Below are 23,000 nucleotides of genomic sequence, written 5' to 3'. Positions count from 1 at the left end.
GAGTGGATTTGTTGTAATGGAGATCACACTAAAATATTTACTGTCTGGCTTTTTGTAGAAAAAGTCTGCCAATCCCTGTTTTAGACTGAGTGGTCAGGGAGGGCCTCCTGAGGAGGTGACATTTAAGCTGAGATCTGAATGACAAGATTGGAGGTAGAGGGCAGAGAGAACAGAGAACAAAGGTAGAGCTTTCTCTCTGATCCTGTAACAGCCTTCTAAAGGCTTCTGTCACAATAATGGGGCCTTGAGGTTCTGCAGGTGCTGCGGGGGCCCCAGGGTCACAGAGAGTTGGGGTAGAGAGGCAGAACTGCCTGGCACCAACGCCTGCCATGTCCTGTGCCACCCCCTTTTCAGACTGGCAGGGCACAGGAGCACAGGAACTGAATGTCAAATGGCTTTATTTGCCTTCCTGGGGATTTTAGATTCCTTTCCTGGAGTAGGTGACAAGAGTCTGGGATTTGCCCATAGGCCTGAGAGCAGGTGTTCTTCCGCCTCTTGGTTGGCAGCAGGTCCATGATTGTCACAAAGCCCGGAACTGGACCTAATAACAGGATCTGTGGCAAGGGCAGTGGGTAGCATAGCAGATAAAACGGGGCATCCATCAATGAATCCAGGGCCCTGCTTTCATCCTGACTGACCCACAGCCTTCAGTCTGATACAAGGGGCCTACCCCCGCCCATGGGGAGCTCAACTTCAGCTGGGTTTTTCTGGGGCTGGAAGGAAAGTGACAACCCCAAGCTCTCAGTCAATAAGTGTGGCTCAGAGAGAACCTAGCTCTCAATCCCTAAGGGCCAGTTCATTTTCGCCAGCTCTGTCTGTGATAAGGGAGGAGAGGAGCCCCATTTTAGAACCAGAGAAATTAAGGTAGTGAGAGTAACAAGGAGTACCAGGTATAAGCACAGACTTTACCGGAATCACGGCCTCAGCATTTGCCAGCTAGCTGCGTGACTTTAGGCAAATGGTTGACTTCTTCAGTCTGCGGATTATGATAGTATCTGCCTCAAAGAAGTAAAAGGAATTAAGGAAACAATAGCTCAGCACCACACCCACAGGAAGGACTCAATAAACCTTGGCTGATCCTAAGCACATTCTCTGTTAGCTTTGACAACAGTCCTAAAAGGTCTTGGAGTGGCAGCAGGCTGTGGGGTTGGCCCTCTGCCCAGGGCCAAAAACTTTGTCATCCTTGACGGCTTTCTTTTACATGCCACAGTTCATCAGCAAATCTTGCCTTCAGTATGCATCCGGAGTCCAACCTTTCCTACTATCTCCAGGGTATCGATCGCCTCAATCCAAACTACGATCAGTTCTTGCCCAGATTATTGCAAAGGCCTCCCAGCAGGACTGAGGGCTTCCATCCTTACCCCCAAACCCTGCCCCCGACCCCCCACATCCTACCTAACTCTCTATAGTCAAAGGGGTCCTAATAAAAGTCAGGTTGTAGCACTCCTCTTTTCAAAACCCTTCTGTTTCCTAACACATCTAGAGTTAACTAATGTCTTTATTTATTCAGTGATCACTTATTATTGAGTACCTACTATGTGCCAGGTACTGTTCTAGGCATTGGAGATAAAGCAGAGAACAAAACAGATAGAAACCTGCATTCTGGAAGCCTACATGCTCATGGGGGAAGGACAATAAACAAATAAAACAATGTTTGGTGTTCTGGAGAAAAATAACTCAGGGAAGGGCAGGGGCCTTGGATTTTAAACAGGATGGTCAGGGAAGATAGAGTGGACAAAGTACAGATTAAACAAAAAGCCCAAAAGTGGAAAAGGTGGGAACCAAGGGGCAAAGGAGTCCAGCCATACGCCCCTTAAAAACAGGGATTGTTCTAAGAAATGCATCTTTAGGCGATTTCATCATTGTACAAACATCATAGAGTACACTCACTCAAACCTAGATGCTATAGCCTACTGCACACCTAGCCTACCACCCTCACATGTGAGGTCCCTTGTTGACCGAAATGTCATTATGCAGCTGTGGACGAAAGGGGCCACAGGCTGACCTGACAAACTCAGGGGAGGCCTGCATGGCAGTCTTGCAAACTCAGAGACCTAAAGTAACCACAAAGATGGTCTGGAATTAAACTTTAACTAAAAGCAGTTATGGTGGGCAGTTATGTCCTAGGCCGGTATCTTCACTGACAAGGTCAACCTTTACCTTAACTGAGCCTATCTGTCTTTTTGCATCTATGATTACATACCCTTGAAATGTCTGGGTAACTTGTAACTTCCCTTTTTCTGGAGCCCCTGGGGCACAACCAAATGTGCTGGGCGCCAGGACAGATACCACAAATTCCTTCACTATCATGTTAATAGATCCTGCACCCACCTAAGTATGTGTCCATCATTTTACTTTTTATCCAATCCCAGGGGTTTCCCCTGCTTTGCTTTATCCCTCCTCCTTAATCTATCACTAATGAATTTCATGTAACCCACCTATGTCCCTCCTTTGAAAGCAAATGTATAAATACAAATGTAACCCCGCCATTCTCCGGAGCATGATCTCAATTCGTTGAGGTTCTACTTCCCGGCATATGTCGACAGTTTGGCTCAAATAAATTCACAAAAATTCTTTACAGGTTTCAATGGTTTTTACCTTAACACAGCCCATGATTGCATTCTAGACCAAAGGATCAGCCAAGGCAGAGGTGGCAGTGTTCCCTGTATATTTCAGGCGCACTGAGAAAGCCACTGTGACCATAGTGAAAGTGTGCATAATGGGGAGAGGGGATCCACCTGGGGGGGGGGGGGGGGGAGGGGGCAAGGTTGAGTCCTGTAAGTACTCCAAGTTTTTTTTCTGTGATCAAAATTGGAAGCCAGTGGAGGTTTTGAGCAGAGGAGTGACCAGAGTTTTAAAAGGTCACTGGAGCCACTGTGTGGAAGACCCTGGGAACAAGGGCAGGGTCAGAGAGCAGGTTTAGGCAGCTTTGCAGATGTTGCGATAAGATACCTTGGACCAGGAAGGAGGTAGCAGCACAGGTGGTGTCAAATCCAAAAGCCTTACAAGCCCTAGCTGGCTTGTCTCTGTGGATAGAGCGTCAGTCTGTGGACTGAAGGGTCCCGGGTTTGATTCCAGTCAAGGGCACATGGCTGGGTTGCAGGCTCGATCCCCTGGGGCTGTAGGAGGAAGCCATCATTGTTTTTTCTCTCTCCCTTCCTCTCTGAAATAAAAAATATATATACTTAAAAAAAAAAAAAAGCCTTACAATATAGTCCAGCCCTCCTGATGGGGTCCCTCTTACTCCTCCAAGCTCACCTTGTTCCTTCCTATATCCCCAACCCCACAGACCACTGCTAGGCACATATAGGCGTCAATGATCAAATTAACCAATGATTCATCCCTCGATCATCATCACCTTTTTTTAACGATAGGCATATAGTCAGAACTCAAATGTTTACAGATAGAATGCAGCACCGTTCCGCCAAGCCCAGGTGGCGAGTCCTCTCGGCAGCTGAGGAAAACTGAGGCTCAGACTGGGGGAGTGTGCCCCTGGGGCCCCTCCTTCCCAACCTTCAGCGAGGCCCGGGGAACTCACAAGGACCTCACAGGAGCTTCCCTCAAAACGCCCCGCCCCGCGGTGGGGAACAGCCGAAACCACGTGGGGCCAGAAGGTCACGAAGTCCTGGAAGCCCCGGGGACTGTCCTCCCATAGGCCACCTCCCACCCCCGGGCTATAGAAACAGAGGGACAGAAGGGCCGCCCTCGCGCTGCCGAGGCCCCGCCCCCGGCCCTTCGCCCGCCCGCGCCTTCAGCGGAAGCCGGAAGCGAAGGCGGGCCCTGCTAGCCCCGCGGCTCCGGACTCGGTGGTCTTGGAGGCTCCGCAGGATGGGGCAGAAGATGGCGGAAGAGGAGTGAGTGGGCTTTTCCGGGGCGGCGGAGGCGACAGGGCTGGGCCCCGGCGGGTGACAGCTAGCGCCTCAGGCCGCCCCCCGTCCCCAGGAGGAGGAGCTCCTTGTGCTGGTTGGCCAGGACGGATCTTGCCGGCCCCTGCGAGGAGGGCGGGAGGGACGGGCCTGGGCCCAACACGGCCTCCTGGAGGTCGGAACCTCAGGCTGGGGATCGGCCGCCCAGTGCAGGCCTGGAAAGCCGTCTAGCGGCACCCGCCACCCAAACGTCCCTTTCCCAGCTTTCCGGTCTTGTGATGATTACGGAGCGCTCCGCCTCCTCCAGGAAGTCCCCCACCCCCACCCCCCAGTTAGCCAGGCGCCTCCTCCACCGTAGAGATCTTTTTCTGTATCTGTCTCCATTGAGTTTCATTCATTCATTAACTGCCGGCCATCTATATATTCCAGGCCCTGGGCACATAGTGGTGAAGGAGGCAAGCCAGGAGCCTCCCTCTGGGAACTTCCTTGTAGCAAAAGACCATAAACAGACAAGACGATTTTAGTGCTCTGAAGGGAGTGGAATCGTGTTAGGGTGGGGGCGTCTACTCAGGAAGGAGTGCCCGTGCCCGTGCCAGTGCCAGGAGGAGGGATAGGAGAGGGTACAGCGAGTGCAAGACAGGCTGCAGTGCCTTTGAGGGACAGAAAGGCAGGCAGGGTGCCTGGGGTGCAGAGAGCAAGGGGCTGGCCATGCAAGATGAAATGGGGGCGGCCGGGGTTCCTGTCCTCCGGGGTCCCTGCCTGCCCATCTCCATGCCTGCTGGGCACAGTGTATTGCATGTTGTGGATGCCCTATCTCTGTGTGTGGAATGCGTATGTAAAAATTCCCAGGGAACCCCGTGGATTTGAAATTTGGCTCCCTCACCCATCAATTTTCCCGATCTGTCTCTTGGCTGATGGTCATTTCATTTAGTTGCCTTATTTGTTAAAGCATCCGCTCTGTCCCAGACACTAAACTGTGCCTCAGCAGCACAAAGCAAAAGAGGTGGCATGGACCAGTGACTTCATGTTTGGTTTCAAAGCTCAGTTCTGCCACTGACTAACTGAGGCATTGGCCAAATTAGGCAGCCCCTCCGACTCTCTGTTGTTCGCGGGTATAAAAGGAAAAGTAAGCGTATCCACCTCAGACATGTTATGCCTATTAAAGGAGAGATTGTAGGTTACCTAACCCCTGGAATGAAGCAAGCCTCAATACACATTAGCTGCTATAATCACAATCACAATGACTATTGTATCCATAGTGCACTAGTGTACAATCCCAACACGTGCGGAGAGAGCTGTGGGGAACATAATCGGTGGTGTGGAGCGGGGTGTTACAGAGGAGGTTACACTGAGCCTTTTGAAATCTGAGAAGGATCTTATAAAGTAGGGTAGGGCATTCCAACCAGATCACCAATTGCGCAAATTCAGGTGGCTTCTTCAACTTGTGGATATAATCCAGGGAGAAGAATGTAAACGAGAAATAAAGGCGCCAAGTAAATGATGTTGGACCTTGGAAGTGATGAGATTCCAGTTTGCCTCTGATTACATCCCCCGTTATGGCCAAAGAGCAGGTGGCATGTGGTTTCTACGCAGGCCCCGAACGCCCCTTGTTCCTGTCCTCTAAATGGCTGCGTTCAGAAGCACCCGAGGGCACTGCTACCATCCTGTGGCGGCAGGCAGGAAATTTTGTAATCAGTTTCTCTCTTAAGGCCTGCCTGTTGGTTGCAAGACTTAAGACTCCTCTGTGCCAACTTTTCTCTGGCTTTGTGTGTGGATACTTTGGAGCCCTTTTTCCTTGACCTAATTCTGCTTTTTGTGTCCTTCAACAGGTTCCCCAACACAACTCACGAAGGTTTCAATGTCACCCTCCACACCAGCCTGGTTGTCACTACAAAACTGGTGCTCCCGACCCCTGCCAAGCCCATCCTCCCTGTGCAGACAGGGGAGCAGGCTCAGCAGGAGGAACAGTCCAGTGGCATGACTATCTTCTTCACCCTCCTTGTCCTAGGTGAATGCAGTCACCATCATCTACCATCTTGCGTGTCTGTGCGTGTTGTGTGGTTAACCCCCTTTAAACCAAATCCTCCATTTGGATTTCACTTCAGGCTGAGGGACTATGATAGTGCATAACATTATAGCAGGGTACTTCTTTTTCTTCATAAAAACTTAGAGCTTAACAATTCTGAAGCGCCCTTTTTGAAATACCTTAGACGTCCTTTGGAAGAGAGAATTAAAGATTTTTGACCTAGGAACAACCTTGAACATCTAGTTGAGTGGATTTCAAACTCTGCTCATGAAAGTCTGTGTGTGTATGGTAGCAGGAAGTAGAGGTAGTCAAATAGAAGGGCATCTGACTTTGACCAGAGCAGCATTTTGTCTCATCTCTATTAAGCTTCTGTGTAAAATTTTATGTAAAGGTTTTGCTGCTGAGGAAAAGATCAGGTGCCCTTGTCCTAGCACACTGTTATCCTTAATCTCTGTCATTTCATTAACCATGATCATGACTTTCGCCATATCTGTATAACACCGGTGCTGTTATTTACTTATGCAATATTTTTCTTTCAACAGAGTCACTGTGTCAAACTTAAAATCTCATTTTGTTCAACCTCCTCCTTTAACGGGTGAGGAAATTTAGGCCCAGAGAGGTTAAGCGATTGACATACCTAAGATCTGGGAACTAGAGACTAATAGGTTACAAGACATCATTCAAGAAGTTTAGATAAAAGGCATTAACTTCAGTGCCTTCCAGACTATAGAGAATAGACAACTGTGTTAGACAAACATAAAAATATCCAGTTGAAACTGCACAACCACTTTGGATTAGCTGACTACAGAAGAAATAGCTTAGAACTTGACCCAAGTCCAAACTCTCATTTGAAAAGTGAAGCTGGCATGTTTACATTTTCCACTCTTCTTTAATGATAGTTAGTCATATTTCCAATTAGATCTTTTTAGAAAAGTGAAAGGTGCAACTGGATTTAAAGGTACAGAGTATTTCTCTGCTGTCCATTAAGTGTTTTTTGAGGGAAAGTATCACTTCTTTCATACTTTAGTCAGACTTTTAAAGTCAATTTCAATGATACAGTAATTTTTTCTTGTTGTTAATTCTCACCCGAGGATATTTTTTCCACTGATTTTTTTAGAGAGAATGGAAGGAAGGGGGAGAGATAGAAACATCGATGTGAGAGAGAGACATCAATTGGCTGCCTCTGTGGGGCCGGGGATCGAGCCTACAACCAAGGTATGTGCTCTTGACTGGAATTGAACAATCAAGGACTCTTCAGTCTGTTTTTTAAAAAAAATATGTTTCTATTGCCCTGGCCAGTGTTCTCAGTGGTTAGAATGTCAGCTGCCCACAGGAGGGTCTCGGGTTTGATTCCCAGGCAAGGGCATGTACCTCAGTTGCCGGTTTGCTCCTCTCCCCAGTCGAGGCGCATATGGAAGGCAACCAGTCAGTGCATCTCTCTCACATCAGTTTCTCTCTTTCCCTCTCCCCCACCACCTTCCTCCATCCCTCCCTGCTACTCTCTCTGAAAAGCAATGGAAAAAAATATCCTCAGGTGAGGGATTTAAAATTATATGTATACACTAGAGGCCTGGTATACAAAATTCATGCATGGGTAGGGTCCCTAGGCCTAGCTGGTGATCAGGGCCGATCTGTGGGGCAACCGGCGGGGAGATCAGGGGGCCCTGCTGGCACCCGCCTTGGCCAGCCTGGTGCCGCCTGCTTGCTGGCTGCCTCCCTCTGCAGTGTAATGGGGTGGGGGGGGACTTCGGGGGAGAGGGCCCGCTGGCACACGCCTTGGTTGGCCTGGGGCCTGTTGGCTGGGAGCAGCTCCTGCATTGAGCATCTGCCCCCTGGTGGTCAGTGCACATCATAGCGACTGGTCGTTCCACTGGTCGTTCCACCATTCAGTCGATTTACATATTAGGTTTTTATTATATAGGAAACGTGTGTGTGTGTGTGTGTGTGTATGTATATATATATATATATATATATGTTTTATTGATTTTAAAGAGGGAGGGAGAGAGAAGCATTGATAAAGAAACAAGAATTGAACCATCAGCCTTTTGGTGCAATAATACAGTAATTTTATTTAAAGTCCTAGGGCTCATCCTTGTCTCTCATTAATTAAAAACAAAACAAAACACAGAAAGAACTATTATATCTGGCTTCTTTCACTTAGCGTCATGTCTTCAAGGTTCACCCAAGTTGTAGCTTGTGTTAGAATTGTATTCCTTTGTATGGCTGAATAATATTTCATTGTAAGGACATCACATTATGTTTACCCATTCATCAGTTGATGGGCATTTGTGTTGTTTCCACCTGTTGACTGTTTTAAATAGTTCTGCTATGAACATTTGTGTACACGTGTTTTTTTGTTTTGTTTTATTAAATATATTTTTATTGACTTCAGAGAGGAAGGGAAGGGGAAAAAGAAAGAGAAACATCAATGATGAGAGAGACTCATTGATTGGCTGCCTCCTACACACCCCCCACTGGGGATCGAACCTGCAACCTGGGCATGTGCCCTTGACCGAAATCAAACCTGGGACTCTTCAGTCCACAGGCTGATGCTGTATCCACTGAACCAAACCGGCTAGGGCTGTGTACACATTTTTGTGTACATATATTTTTCTTTCTCTTGGATAAACAGTATAAACCTAGGAGTGGAATTGCTGGGTGAATGGTTACTCTGTGTAACTTTCTCAGGAACTGCCAAACTTTTCCACAGAGGCTGCACCATTTTACATTCCCACCAACAATGCTCAAGTGTACAATGTCTCATATAGATTTACTATCCTAGGTAATTTTTTACCATGTAAATGTAATTAAATTCTGTTTCTAGGGGGTTACTTCAACAATCAAGGACTCTTGTTTTCTTTTCCTTTTAATATAGTAGCTGAATACAAAGAAGAAAGGCAGTTCTTTTCTTGATCAAGAAATCTTTAGTTCTTTAAATTCTGAAGTATTATTAATCTACTTACATTGTTGTCAGCTTGAGAATATAAAAGGATTGCTTGGGGGGAAAAAAGCTTTCGTTTTGTAATCACTTTTTTCACAGGAGGGTGAAAAGCATAAGTAAGATTTTCAAAGTAATTTTTAGGATGTGTAGCATTTAAGATTATTTTGTGCCAAAGACTACAAAACAGGTTTTTTAATGTGCTTTTTCATCCACGCAAAATTCTGCCCAGTGTTAATGCATGTTTGGGGCCAGAAAGGACTGAACTGTATTTAAAGTGCTGTATATTTATCTTGGATTGTCTTCTCTTCAAACAGTTCATAAACCTGGACTCTAGAGTCCCACTAATGTCACGCAGGTTCCATTTTCACCTAATCAGATTCTTGGCAGTTTATGAGTTGGAATCTCCACTTTTTATGTGCAGGTTAACATTTCTTTAGCAGAAAGGAATGCTTTTTAAGTAATTTTGAAGACATTTTTCCTCTGCTCTTGTATATTATCAAGATAAAATAATTATTGTATATTCCTGATTAGATATGTCTGATAAAGTACAAAAAAAAATACTGTTAATAGGTAACTTGCTAACTCACTACATGAACTCTGGTGAGTTGAGGGAAATCATCAGTCCATAGTTCATTCTTCAGGAACTACTAATCTGGAACACATTTGCCACTTTGTTTACTATGTTAGTCATTCAAATGAAATTATAACATTTGTGTCCCAAAAGGGTGGGAAAGGATTACATTGTTTTCCTCTTTGTTGAGAAGGGATGCCAAAACTCTTCGACTTTTAGAAGCTTGGAATCAGTTGACTTATATATATACTTAACCCTTGCTGAACTTTGACTCTGCAGAAACAATGGTGAGTCACTGTTCTTGACTTGCACTAGAGTTAGCAATTAGCATCATTTGACACATCCATTTAATGAGCCATTAAATTTATTAGCGTTATTAAAATTGGCACGTCTGTGTTTTAATGTAGCTTACATAATTATTGCTTCAAGCATGAAAAGTTGGAAGCATTTTAACTTGTGGTATGCATACTCTCATTGCCACATAGAAGTTTTTGTTTGGAAACATGTACTTGTATTGTGTATATGCTTTTGTACATTCATAAGCACATATTCACATACAGGCACATATAGCTTGGAGTTTGTTCATTTTAATATAAATGGGGTCCTATAGCTTGCTTTTTCATCTCACAGAATGTCTTGGAGGTCTTTCCAAATTAGTGTTTTTTATATACCTCATCCTCTTTTTTCTTTTTAGAGGATATATATGTGCTAAAAATAAACATAACATAAAATTTACCACTTTAAAATGTACAATTCAGTGGCATTTACTACATTACCACCATTTAGTTCTTTTTTATCATCCCAAAAGGAAACCCGATACCCATTAAAAGTATTCACTCCCCATTTACCCCTCTCTCCAGTCTCTGGTAAACATAAAATTCTGCTTTCAGTCTCTAAGAATTTGCATACTCAAAATATTTTATACAAATAGAATCATATAATATATGATCTTTTATGTTTGTCTTCTTTCATTTAGCGTCATGTCTTCAAGGTCCACCCATGTTATAGCAAGTGCTAGAATTGTATTCCTTTGTACGGCTGAGGAGTAGTCCATTGTGAGGATACACCACGTTATGTTTATCCATTCCTCAGTTGATGGACATTTGTGTTGTTTTGTCCTGTTGACTGTTTTAAATAGTTCTGCTATGAACATTTGTGTACATGTTTTTGTATGGACGTAAGTTTTTGTTTCTCTTGGATATATACTTAGGAGTGGAATTGCTAGGTTAAATCGTTATTCTCTGTGTAACTTTCTCAGGAACTGCCAGACTTTTCCACAGAGGCTAGCTGGCTGCACCGTTTTACATTCCTACTAGCCAGACCCAAGGGTTCCATTTTCCTTACATCCTAAATAACACTTGTTATTTTCCAGTTTGTTTGTTTTTTTAATTATAGCCATCCGAGTGGGTGTGAAGTATCTCACTGTGGCTTTGATTCGCATTTTGCTAATGACTAATGATGTTAAGCATCTTTTCATGTGTTTACTGGTCGTTCATATATCTTGGGAGAAATGTCTATTCGGGTCCTTTGTTCATTTTTAAATTGTATTGTTTTCATTTTGTTGTAAGAGTTCTTTATATATTCTGGATACTAGACCCTTATCAGATATCTGATTTATAAATATTTTCTCCCATCCTGTGGGTTGTTTTTTGAGACCTCATTCTCTTTAATGGCTGATGACCTTCCTTGAGCCCTATATTTAGCCCTTTCTGTTAATAGTTTCCATCTTTGTTCTGAAAGATGCAGATGGTTTGATTTAGGAGAATACATGTTTTAAATTAATTTTTTCATCCAGCTTGGTGCAAAAAAGGATCAGAAACTGATTTAGCTCCCTAATTTATTATCTATCTACTTATGTGCTCACGCGCCTGTCTTTTTAGACAATAGGCATGCTTTGGTCACATGTTATGATTATGCACTGGAACTTTTTTCTTGCTCTTAGTATTTAATGTAGGATTTTTCTAAATAGGTTAAATATTTATAATAACACCACAGATTGATAGTGTAGAGCAGCGGTTGCCAACCTTTCAGACACCAGTTGGCGACCGCTGGTTTAGAGCACAGAATGAAAGGACAAAATTTGTATATTTATAACTATTTCCTTTCTCTGACCACCTGGTGCTTTTTGGTGGAACTAAAGATATCTAATTTGTCAATGTGGCTCTGAGGGTGGCCAGTTAACAGCCATGCAGATTGTTTAAAGACTTCTTTTTACAATAATAATAAATTATTTTTAGTATTATTAAGATGATACTTTTTTTTTTTAAATCTTTATTGTTCAGATTATTACATTTGTTCCTCTTTTTTCCCCCCATAACTCCCCTCCTTCCAGCTCCCACCCCACCCTCCAACCCTCACTCCCCACCCACTGAGTTCATCCATAGGTGCATGATTTTTGTCCAGTCACTTCCCACATCTCCCACACCCCTTTTCCCCCAAGAATAGTCAGTCCATTCCCTTTCTATGTCCCTGATTCATTATAGTCACCAGTTCATTCTGTACATCAGGTTATTTATTCACTTGATTCTTAGATTCATTTGTTGATAGATGCATGTTTGTTGTTCATAATTTGTATCTTTACCTTTTTCTTCTTCTTCCTCTTCTTAAAGGATACCTTTCAGCATTTCATATAATACTGGTTTGGCGGTGATGAACTCCTTTAGCTTTTCCTTATCTGTGAAGCTCTTTATCTGACCTTCAATTCTGAATGATAGCTTTGCTGGATAAAGTAATCTTGGTTGTAGGTTCTTGGTATTCAGCACTTTGAATATTTCTTGCCATTCCCTTCTGGCCTGCAAAGTTTCTGTTGAGAAATCAGCTGACAGTCGTATGGGTATTCCCTTGTAGGTAATTGAGCCTCTTTCTCTTGCTGCTTTTAAGATTTTCTCTTTGTCTTTTGCTCTTGGCATTTTAATGATGATGTGTCTTGGTGTGGTCCTCTTTGGATTCCTTTTGTTTGGGGTTCTCTGCGCTTCTTGGACCTGTAAGTCCATTTCTTTCTCCAGGTGGGGGAAGTTTTCTGCCATTATTTCTTGAAATAGGTTTTCAATATCTTGCTGTCTCTCATCTTCTGGCACTCCAATGACTCTGATATTAGTCCGCTTAAAGCTGTCCCAGAGGCTCCTTACACTATCTTCACACTTTCGGATTCTTTTTTCATTTTGCTTTTCCAATTGGGTGTTTTTTGTCGAATCTTTGGTTTGATTCTTGCACTCCTCTGGTCTGCTATTGGGTATAATATTCTTTATTTCAGTCCGTGTATGCTTACTTTCTAATTTCTTTATCGTAGCATCGAGGGTCTCATTAGTTTTCGTGAGGCTCTGCACAAATTTATGGCAAGCCCTCAAAATTGCGATTCTTAGCTCCATATCCTCCATTTCTGTCATGTTTTTTTGTCTCCGCATCTTTTATGCTTTCTTGGTGCACCCCCTTGTGGTCTCTGTGCGCAGTCTTGTTCTAGCCAAGCCTTAATTGTTGTAGTTAACACTAGAGGGATTTGACCACCAGGCCGACTGGCGGTGGAAATCAGCTGTGGGAAAACTTCAGTCCTCAGGAGAGGCGCTAGTCCAGCCCTTGCCTGAGGCGATCGGCAAATGGCTGTGCGCAGGGTTTGGGCGGGGCGGGCTCAACAGGGCGGGGGGGAGGGAGCAGCAATGGCCGCTCTCAGTCTGTCCCCAGGGGCTCTGCCTCTCTGTCCCAGCAATCGCTGCAAACCTCGGAGGGGCCGTAGCCAGACAGTCCCGCTTCTCCCGTTTGAGTCTGGGTCCCTAGAGACTCGCCCGGATCTGTAGCCCAGAGTCTGAGACTTGCTCCTGATTGAAAACGACAATCGCGCCCTCAGCCGCCAGCCCGCTTTGCGCGCGCATCCTCACCACCGCACCGCTGTACCTTTAAATTTTCCACACTGCGCCTCCGCTGAGCGTCGGAATGCTGTTGTTTTTGCTTCTAGTTGAAGAGACTCTCCTCAGCCAGCCTTCCCGTGGTTCTGGTTGATGTCCGCTCCGACTTTTAGTTGTATTTTTGAAGTGGTTGTCCACGGCGGCAGTCTCCGGTGTTTACCTATGCCGCCATCTTCGATTCCCCTAGAGCTAAAGTCTTCGATGATGCCAATTTTAAGACTATACTTTCAGGGATCATTTCTATAATTATTTACTAGAGGAGTTTCTCTGAATGTGTAGAGCACCCAAAACCACGAGGAGGAGATGCAGCATTCTCTCCTGAGCGTGAAGCTGGCTCTTGGTGTTGCTTCGGTAACTGCCACTTCTTAAGATGATACTTTGATTGAGGAGGTAGTATACCACCTAGATGCCTAACAAAAAGAGACATGCACATTAACACTTGGACCATGAAATTACATTTGGGAATTATTTATGTAAAAGTATACTTTAGTGAGGGAGGGGAATCCAGAAATACTTATTCCTTTTAAATAGTTTTATATTCTTTTCTTTTATGACAACACGTCAGTGAGGAAAGTCAGACATTTGTATTTTCGAGACTGGGGCATGAAGGCAGCCAGGAAGGAGGTGGGGGTGCCCGAGGTTAAGGGCACAAGTTTGGAATCTGGCTCCACCTGCAGCACCTCCCAGTGAAGTGACCTCAGCCCCAGTTTTCTCATCTAGAATCAAAGGAGAGAATGGTAATAATAGTTAAGAGGGGTGTTGGGGGTCAGAACAGTGCCTGGCAAATGGGGAGCCCTCAACCAGTGGGAGCCCCACTACCCAGCTGGAGAGCAAGTACCCCATCTTTAGGTTTCTGACGATCTTATCACCAAACCAAAGCATTTACTTTGTTCTGTTTATAAAACACCCTCACTTTCCTCTGTGTTAAGAGAGAACCAATCACCAGGTGGTAAAATACTTCATGTCAGCATATTATAGTTACATGAAAGTGATTGATTTCATTGACTTGGTCTTCACTATTTGGAGTTTTCCAGTTGATGACTACTTCAATAAAGTTGAAGATCATTTCTTAGAATCTGGGAAGATTGAATAATTTTAATTGCTTAGAAAAGTATTAGATGTCTGATGCTCTTAGATGTAAAGAAGTATAGAGAAAATGTTTTAAACACTGTGAGTCCACAGTTATAACACTGTGAGTTTCCAGTTTAAGAAATAAGAGATTGCAAATGCCACTGAAGTTTACAACTGACAGTTGTCCATTTCCCTGGCAGCCCTCCAGAAGTAATTATTGCCTTGAACTTGGTATTTATCATTTTAAAATGTGCTGTTTTAACAATGTCTTATTTTTCCTACAGCTATCTGCATCATATTGGTGCATTTACTGATTCGATACAGATTACATTTCTTGCCAGAGAGTGTTGCTGTTGTTTCTTTAGGTAAGTGCTTATTGGTGAGTCTAATAAAAGCAGTAGCAATAACTATGATTTTCTTAGTGCCTCCTACTGCCAGGAACCACAAAAGATGTACATTCCTGATCTCATTTAATCCTCACTACCACCTGCCATGAGAGTGTTATGATCCCGTTTTACAGGTAAGGACATTGTGGCTCAGAGAGGGGTGATGACCTCATGAAGGTCACATAGATACCCCTCAGTACAGCTCCAAGGCCTTTTCTACTTCTAGAATACATTGGGCACATTGACCTCTGCTACTAGGCTATGCTGACATTCTGCTGAACTAAGACAAGTAATTGGCACTTTAATTCATAGTGTCACTGAATTTTACAGCCAATGGGGCTCTCACTTGACAGTTTAGGAAAAAGAAATGGCTCACTTTAATGTCAGAGTCAGATCTAAAGTCTTCAGAGAGCTTTCCATTCTATGTACCTCGAATTTCTCTCTTTTGTTTCCTGTGGCATTTAACTCATAAGATAATTAGCCTCTATTTAAAGGGAATAACAGGTGTGACCTCATTTGTACATTCATTGAAGTGGTTAGTGGAGGAAGAAGCAGAGACCTTATTTTCAGTGAGAACTAAGATCAAGAGGAAAATGTTGGTGGGGATGCTTAAGACATAGTAAATAAGCCGTAACCAGTTTGGCTTAGTGGATAGAGCAGCGGCCTGCGGACTGAAAGGTTCCAGGTTCGATTCCGGTCAAGGGCATGCACCTTGGTTGCGGGCACATCCCCAGTAGGGGGTGTGCAGGAGGCAGTTGATCGATGTTTCTAACTCTCTATCCCTCTCCCTTCCTCTCTGTAAAAAAATCATCCATACCTTAAAAAAAAAAAAAGACATAGTAAATAAGATTTTACTAAGTTCAGCTAAAGCTCTTACCAGATTATAATATTATAGTTACTTAAAGGCCTACTGATGATATTTAGTTTTTTCTTATCACTGCTGATGCTTTAAGTTAATTTTCTTTGCCTTGTACATTTTGTTTAGTGTATTTAGTAATTATTTCACGATATAGTTGTGGTTTAGGTTAACTTTGGAAATGAACTCTCAGACTCTGTTCATTCTCCTTCCCCGTCACCACCTGTGCTCCTGCTGCCCGTGTTCAGCCCTCCTCTATTTTCCCTGGACTTCACAATACTACTGTGTGCCAGTTCTGGCCTAGGACTGTTCGCATTGCCATCTCATCTAAGCTTCATGACCCCCAGTGATGCCATATTTTAAGGAAGAGGCACCACTGTATAGCATTGATCTTTAGTAGAATTGAAAACCAGTTTTACTCAGAAGAGTTTCTGTTCTCTATTTAGTGGGCTCTTCAGCTGTACCCCATGGCAGATTCTAACAGCCTTAGCTAACAAGATAGCCTTAGAGCTCTAAGAATGGAAGGATCATTCATTAACATTCCTTTTTCTATTTTAGGCATGTTGAAAATAACCTACATAGCTAATACCTATTATTCTGGGGCATTTCAGTAAAGACTTTAAAAAGCCATTACAAGGAATATATAGTTTTGCAGTCCGTTTTCATAGTTTCTTAAAAATAATAAATATAGTTGGTGCATATTTAGGTGTGTGCACATGGAAATTAAAATGATGGTATTATCATTTGGTTTGGAATGTCAAATTTTTCACTATCTCTTGCATGTGCTTGTATTAGGACTTACAGCATACATTATTGGTTGCCTACCCAAGAGCCATTTCCTCCCTTCTTCCTTGAAAATAGAGCCCTTATTTTGATCAAGTGTCTTGCCACAATGTGCTCACAGAAGATGGGCCCCTCCAAATCAAGATTGGTCTTTGCTGTCATAATAATTTTACTCTCCTTTGCCAAAGAGGGATAGAGGTAGCAAGGCAGTGTAAAATCCAGTTCTGGCCAGTGAGACCAAGGGATTGGGTGCTCAGTGGTGGCTCTAGGAAAAATCGTCTTCTCTCTGATAAAAAGAGTAATTTTCCCTTTCTTTGATGCTATTATATGAGGATGTGATGCCTGGAGCTCTGGCAGCCATCTTTCTGCCACTGTGGCTCAAAGACAAAAGGTAGAATGCTAAGGATTGCCAGGGGGACAGATGAAAAGCCTAGATTCTTTTTATTTTTTAATATATTTTTATTGATTTCAGAGAGGAAGGGAGAGGGAGAAACATCAATGATGAGAGAGAATCATTGATTGGCTGACTCCCACTTAATCCCACACTAGAGATTAAGCCCACAACCCAGGTTTGTGCCCTTGGCCGGAATCAAACCTGGGACCCTTCAGTCCACAGGCTGACGCTGTATCCACTGAGCCAAACTGGCTAGGGCATTGACTGCATTTTTGTTTGTTGAATTGATAGCTACCTATCTCAGAGCTGCCTTTTATATGAGAGTAGAGGCCCAGTGCACGAAATTTGTGCACTAGGGGGTGAGGGTCCCTTAGCCTGGCCTGCACCCTCTCGCAGTCCGGGACTCCTCAGGGGATGTCATCCTGGGATCGGGCCTAAGCCGGCAGTCAGACATCCCTCTCGCAGTCCGGGGCTCTTGCAGTCTGGGTCCCCTCGCTCCTTACTGCCCGCCTGCAGTGGAGGTGGGAGAGGCTCCCGCCACCGCTGCTGTGCTCACCAGCCGTGAACCCGGCTTCTGGCTGAGCAGCACTCCCCCTGTGGGTGCACACTGACCACCAGGGGGCAGCTCCTACGTTGAGCATCTGCCCCCTGGTGGTCAGTGCACATCATAGTGACCAGTAGTTCCCCCAGTCATTCCGCTGTTCAGTCAATTTGCATATTAGGATTTTAATATATAGGATGACAAACATCTATTTCAACCATTTTTACTTGCAGCTAAAAACATCTTAATTGATATGGGACAGGACTCTTTCTATTCAAAGGACAAAATCAATTCAGACTGACTCAAAGGAAATAAATTGGTGGGGTTGAGTTATACACCATTGGTTCATAGAACAACAACAACAACAACAAAAAAACACACAGGTGGTGCTAGCTTCTTATTTAGCTGGGTCAAGTCTCCTGGACTCAGTTTTTCTCCATTTTTCAAAGTGCTTCCCTTTGTTTTGGCTTCCCTCTTGGGCAGGCTCTCTCCATGTGGTAAGTCTTCATAGCTTCAGGTTTACTGTCTTTACAGTAGCAAACAGAGCCTGTCCAGTGTGGCTCAGTGGTTGAGCATCGGCCCTGAATTAGGAGGTCACGGTTCGATTCCTGATCAGGGCACATGCCCGGGTTGTGCACTCGATATCCAGTGTGGGGAGTGCAGGAGGCAGCCAATCAATGATTCTCTATCATCATTGATATTTCTCTCCCTCTCCCTTCCTCTCTCTAAAATCATTAAACAAACAAATAAACAATCGTATTTATAGTAGCAAGCAGAGTGAACAAGGTGGCCTCCTCTTCTCCCTGGTTCCACCAGAAGTTGTAGATGACTTCTGACCACATGGCCACCCCAGAACTGGGCATGGCGGGGGGTTGGGGGGAAATGGTGTTGGGGATCAGCCAAGGCTCTCCATCCACAAGATTCATATGTTTACTGATATTGCAGAAATAACTGTAGACTGTACAGGCAGGTCTTGGGAGGGATAATGGAAAATAATTATTTTCAATAATGATTTGCTAACTTAGGTGATTGGAACACTAAGAGAACTACCAGGGAGAGTGCTGGGTTCAGGAAGTAGCTTTTATTCTATTAAGGGACATTTGGTTAGAATTTAGAAAAGCTGACAAAACTATCAAAATAGTTCTGCATTTCATAAAGCTGTGTAAATTGAAGGAGAACTTTTGTAGTACTGGAGCAAAATGTAACAAAATATTGAGATATTCACCATGTCAAGAATTTCCAACTTTTGTGCCAAAAAAAAAACCCTGAGATGAAGCTGCCAGAGAAAATGGGGTCTTCATTCTTTCAGGATAAATTTCCCGGCCTACCTCTTCCAGCCAGAAGTACAGGAGTCCACAGTCACTTAGAGACAGTATTGGCCTTTTGTGTGATGGCTAAGCCTTCAGTGTTCCTAAGAAAGTGTTGTTATAGAAAAGGACTTAACTATACTGTAAAGACACATTTCTCCCTTATATTTTATTGTATTTTTAAATGAATCTTGAGACTTTTTTTATTCTTTATAAAAAATATCAACATGATGTTCTAAAGATACTTCCTTACTGGCCCTTGTTCAAAGCTTTCAGATACTTTATATACTTCATGAAATTCTGTAATTTGGGCCTCTTTTTAAAAAAATAAATTTTTGGCATGGTTAAACAGTTATACAAAAATCCTTTTCATTGACAATTTTACCTGTTTTTATCATGCTTCATTCTCTTCCAAACCATTTATAGACATATATATCAATTAGATGACTTTATTTGGTTTAAGTTTATATCATTTTTGGTGTTCTTTTTATTATTCTTTCCATGTATTACTTAAGCTCATATATTTATTTTCATTGGCCATATAGTGCTGATTCACTGTTTATAGATTTAGGGCTAAAATTTATAAGGAAAGAAAAATAAATAATTGTATTGTCCACTATCCTCTGTCATATGTAGCAAAAAACAGGTGTAGATTTTTTTCACAATCATACTTTATTTTAGAGCACGGAAAGGCCAGAATGGGGTTATATAAGTCCTGGAAATTTGACTTTCCTATGCCAAGGTTTAGCCTGAATACAGCTGATAGATAGAAAACCTGGTTTTAACTTACAACTGGATTTGATTGGATCATTTAGTGAATAGAATACACAAAAGTGCCTCCTGTCATAACCTTCTTAACTATATCTGTGTTTTTAATTATAGTAATTCCTTCTTATTTTTTTTAAATGTATTTTTATTGATTTCAGAGAGAGAATGGGAGGCGGAGATAGAAACATCAATGAGAGAATCATTGATTGGCTGCCTCTTGCACGCCCCACACTGGGGATCAACCCGGGCATGTGCCCCAACTAGGAATTGAACCTTTACCTCCTGGTTCCTAAGTTGACACTCAACCACTGAGCAACACTGACTAGACAATTCCTTCTTGTTTTGACTAAAGGATTTTTTCTTTTTTTAAGAGAAGTGCTGTTTTTGTTGATGAGGGTTTTGAGTGGAAGATGAGGAAAAAATCCTTCAGTCCCTGAATTGTTGACTAAAAGTAATTCTGGGAAAAAAGCAAATACAGTAATTGTATTCCAATTGTACTTAAGTTATTAAAAATGTTTCTAAATGAAACTTAAAGGGAGGCTCCTAACTGTAATAGCTTTCATTATTTTTTAGACTCAGAATCTAATGTTGATGCAACTTAAGATGTCCCACAGGTAACTCTCCCTGAGTCTTAGGTGTTTGATTTATTAGAGAAGAAGCAGACATTCATGTGTTGGTGTTAGAGTAGCGCTATCTTAGAGGCCAAAACTGGTTGTCAGATTGACAAAATGATTGCATTCGACAGAGGATTCTCCAGGCTGTCACATTCTACGGAAGAGTGCTAGCACAGACTTTTCGCCTCCATGTTTCTGGAAACACAGATCGGAGGTGATAATTTATTCTTGGAAGTTCGTGTTGCTGTTTTGCTGCCATTAGCTAAATGTGTGCTCGTGTGTGATAGCTTCCTGCTTTTGCCTAGAGCCTTGCTTTGACTTCCCTAGTTTTATGGTCATCTTCTCTTGTCTCAGCATTTTATCATCTTTAAGCTGTATTTTATATTTAAATCTTCCAGATATGCCAAAATAGTGAGGTAGTCTACTTTTTTTATTATTATTATTTCCGAGAAGGAAGGAGAAAGGGAGATAGAAACATCAGTGATGAGAGAGAATCATTGATTGGCTACTTCCTTCACGCCCCACACAGGGGATCGAGCCCTCAAGCTGGGCATGTGCCTTGACCAGGAATCAAACCATGAGCTCCTGGTTCATAGGTCGATGCACAACTACTGAGCCACGCCAGCCAGGTGAGGTAGTCTACATTTTAAAAGTAAAGAGTTGCATTCTGAAACTGGCTATGTTGGTGCTGATTTCTATAAATTTCCTCTTTCACCATATCAATGTTCTCTTCACATTAGTAAGGGATACCATTCCTTTGAAGAAGTAAGCTACTTTAAAAACAAAACGTTTAAACAGTCTTTCCCCCAGAAAATAGACAGACAACCCTGAGGTACTGATTCCCATCCTACTGGCAGGTCTTCTGTCTTTTAGAGTATCTTTGGAGTAGCATCTACTTTAGTATAAGTAGTAGAATCAAGGACTGAATTTTCAAAATTATCTGCACTGTGTGTCTGTGTGTTTATTTTTAACACAGTGCAAATAAATATGTGTGTGCATATATATTCTTTAAGGGAATTAGGATCATGTTCAATGTACTGTTTTGTAACCTTATTATTACAATTAATGCATTTTAAGCATTTTTCCTGTAATGTTAATTATCAAGAACACTGGTATTTTACGGTGGTCATGGTAGACCAGTATCATGAGGTGGTAAAATGTACCCAGGAGCCAGTAGTTAGTCTGGCCCTGAGCTGTCAGACAAACTTCTTAAACTCTTTGAGCCTTCCTACCTGCAACATTCTCTTGAGGATTAGAAATAAGTTGAAATGACAAACCCTGGGAGAATAGTCTCAACAAGTCATTATTAATTGTTCCCAGTCTTTTGATTTAATCCATTAGTGTCCATAATGAAGTGTGTGCATGAAGATTCTTTGGGGGGCAAAAGAAAATAGTAGGATTTATGTTTCTATTTCATTTTAATCTCACTTTTTTACAATTTCTATTTTTGTGTATATTTTAAAATATATTAATATAGTAGCACTGTTTATAATAATACGCATTTGTAACTTGAAAGTGCATGCTCAAATTCTTTTTACTGATAGGAATATACAAAATTGTTTCTAGGGTATTATTTCCACCTGGTGGCCAGTTGTGTGGTAAAAATTAATTTCTCCTAACAGTGGACCTCAATCTCAAAAGGTAAAGGAATAGTTTTCCAATTTATGCTGTGCCATAGTTCAATCCTAGGACTTCTCAAAAAGATTACTCAAGCAACAATATAGTACTAGTAGTAATAATAATATCATATTTTACAGAGATTTCCAGTGCCTTATAAATCTATACAATAAAAGCCCAGCGACCAAAACAGCTAAATGACCAGAACAGCCAGAGACCAGAACGACTGCCGCCCCTTGCTCTGGCTGGACCCGCCCCCCAGCAGGGACCCCAACACCAATCAGGGGCATGGCTGGCCTGCAAAACCCCGAAGCCCCTCACCTCAGCTGGCCCTGCTTCCCAGCAGTGACCCATACCCCCATTAGGGGTGAGATTGGCCAGCAAACCACTCTGACCCCGCCCCCCAGCAGGGGACTCCCACCCCGATCAGGGGTGTGGCTGGCCTGCAAACCACCCATGGCCCCTTCCCCTAGTGGGGACCCCCCCAATCCAGGGCCCCCATCAGGGCAGGCGGGCCGGCCCCCACCTGTGCACCAGGCCTCTATCCTATATTATAAACGGGTAATATGCAAATTGACTCTAATGGCAGAACGACCACTCGACCAGTCACTATGAGGCGCACTGACTACCTCTCGGTCCCTTTCCCTGGCCAACAGTCTCTGGTTACCCAATGGCGAATGGGGAACTGGGGGTGGGTGGTGGGGAACACGGGTGGCACCAGGCCAAGGCCCCCACCCCACCAGTCACCCACACACAGGCAACCCACGGCAGGGGCGGGGGCGGGGCCTCCTCCTGGCAGGCTTTGATCACCCGATGGTGATGGCAAACGGGGAACTGGGGGGTGGGTGGCAGCGGGGGGCGGGGCCGGCTGCGGGCAGCCAGGGAAGATGGCCCTGATCGCAGGCCAAGCCTAGGGACTGTAGCGCCAGGCCTCTAGTAAGAATATAAAAACAAGCTTGGCAATAGAATAATTTTTTATTTTTAAATGTTACTGTTTCATATGTATTTACAAGTGTTAATCATGGTATTAAAGTTTGGTGTACATTTACAAAGGAAAATGAAAGTTGAGGTTTTAGTAGAGCAGAAAAACACTAGCTTTAAAAGTGAAATCTGAAACCATGAAAAGAGGTTCAGCTTTCCTGGTATTCAGGAATGATTACTGAAGGCAGGTTGACTGAAAATGCAAACTGAAACCTTAAAGTACAGTGTCTTGCCCACCATATTGGCAGAAATGTTTAAAGTCTGATTATTTTCCAGGATTGGTGAGGATGTGGGGATTGCTCTGGTGGAAAGCCATACTGCCACTTTGGAGGACAATTTGGCAACATTTTCATATATAAAAAAGCTCATGCCATTCATT

The 23,000-nt window shown here is 43.2% G+C and overlaps 1 protein-coding gene and 1 pseudogene across 1 annotated transcript in view; both read left to right on the top strand.

The window, feature by feature from the left end:
- Positions 1-3,774: 3,774 nt before the first annotated feature.
- SLC9A8 (solute carrier family 9 member A8) overlaps positions 3,775-23,000 on the top strand; it is a 66,672-nt gene continuing 47,446 nt past the window's right edge. Inside the window, exons 1-3 of the mRNA XM_070419778.1 lie at positions 3,775-3,854; positions 5,696-5,874; positions 14,659-14,739. Coding sequence (XP_070275879.1) covers positions 3,829-3,854; positions 5,696-5,874; positions 14,659-14,739 — 286 coding nt within the window. The 5' untranslated portion in view covers positions 3,775-3,828. The remainder of the gene's footprint in view (positions 3,855-5,695; positions 5,875-14,658; positions 14,740-23,000) is intronic.
- LOC139014821 (small nucleolar RNA U3) lies at positions 13,519-13,713 on the top strand (annotated as a pseudogene).

This window comes from Myotis yumanensis, unplaced genomic scaffold (assembly GCF_028538775.1).
Source record: "Myotis yumanensis isolate MYYU_CA2020_CCGP unplaced genomic scaffold, mMyoYum1.0.hap1 SCAF_7, whole genome shotgun sequence".
Lineage (NCBI taxonomy): Eukaryota > Metazoa > Chordata > Mammalia > Chiroptera > Vespertilionidae > Myotis > Myotis yumanensis.
Note: the sequence above shows the minus strand (reverse complement) of the source record. Positions and strands in the feature narration are given on the sequence as shown.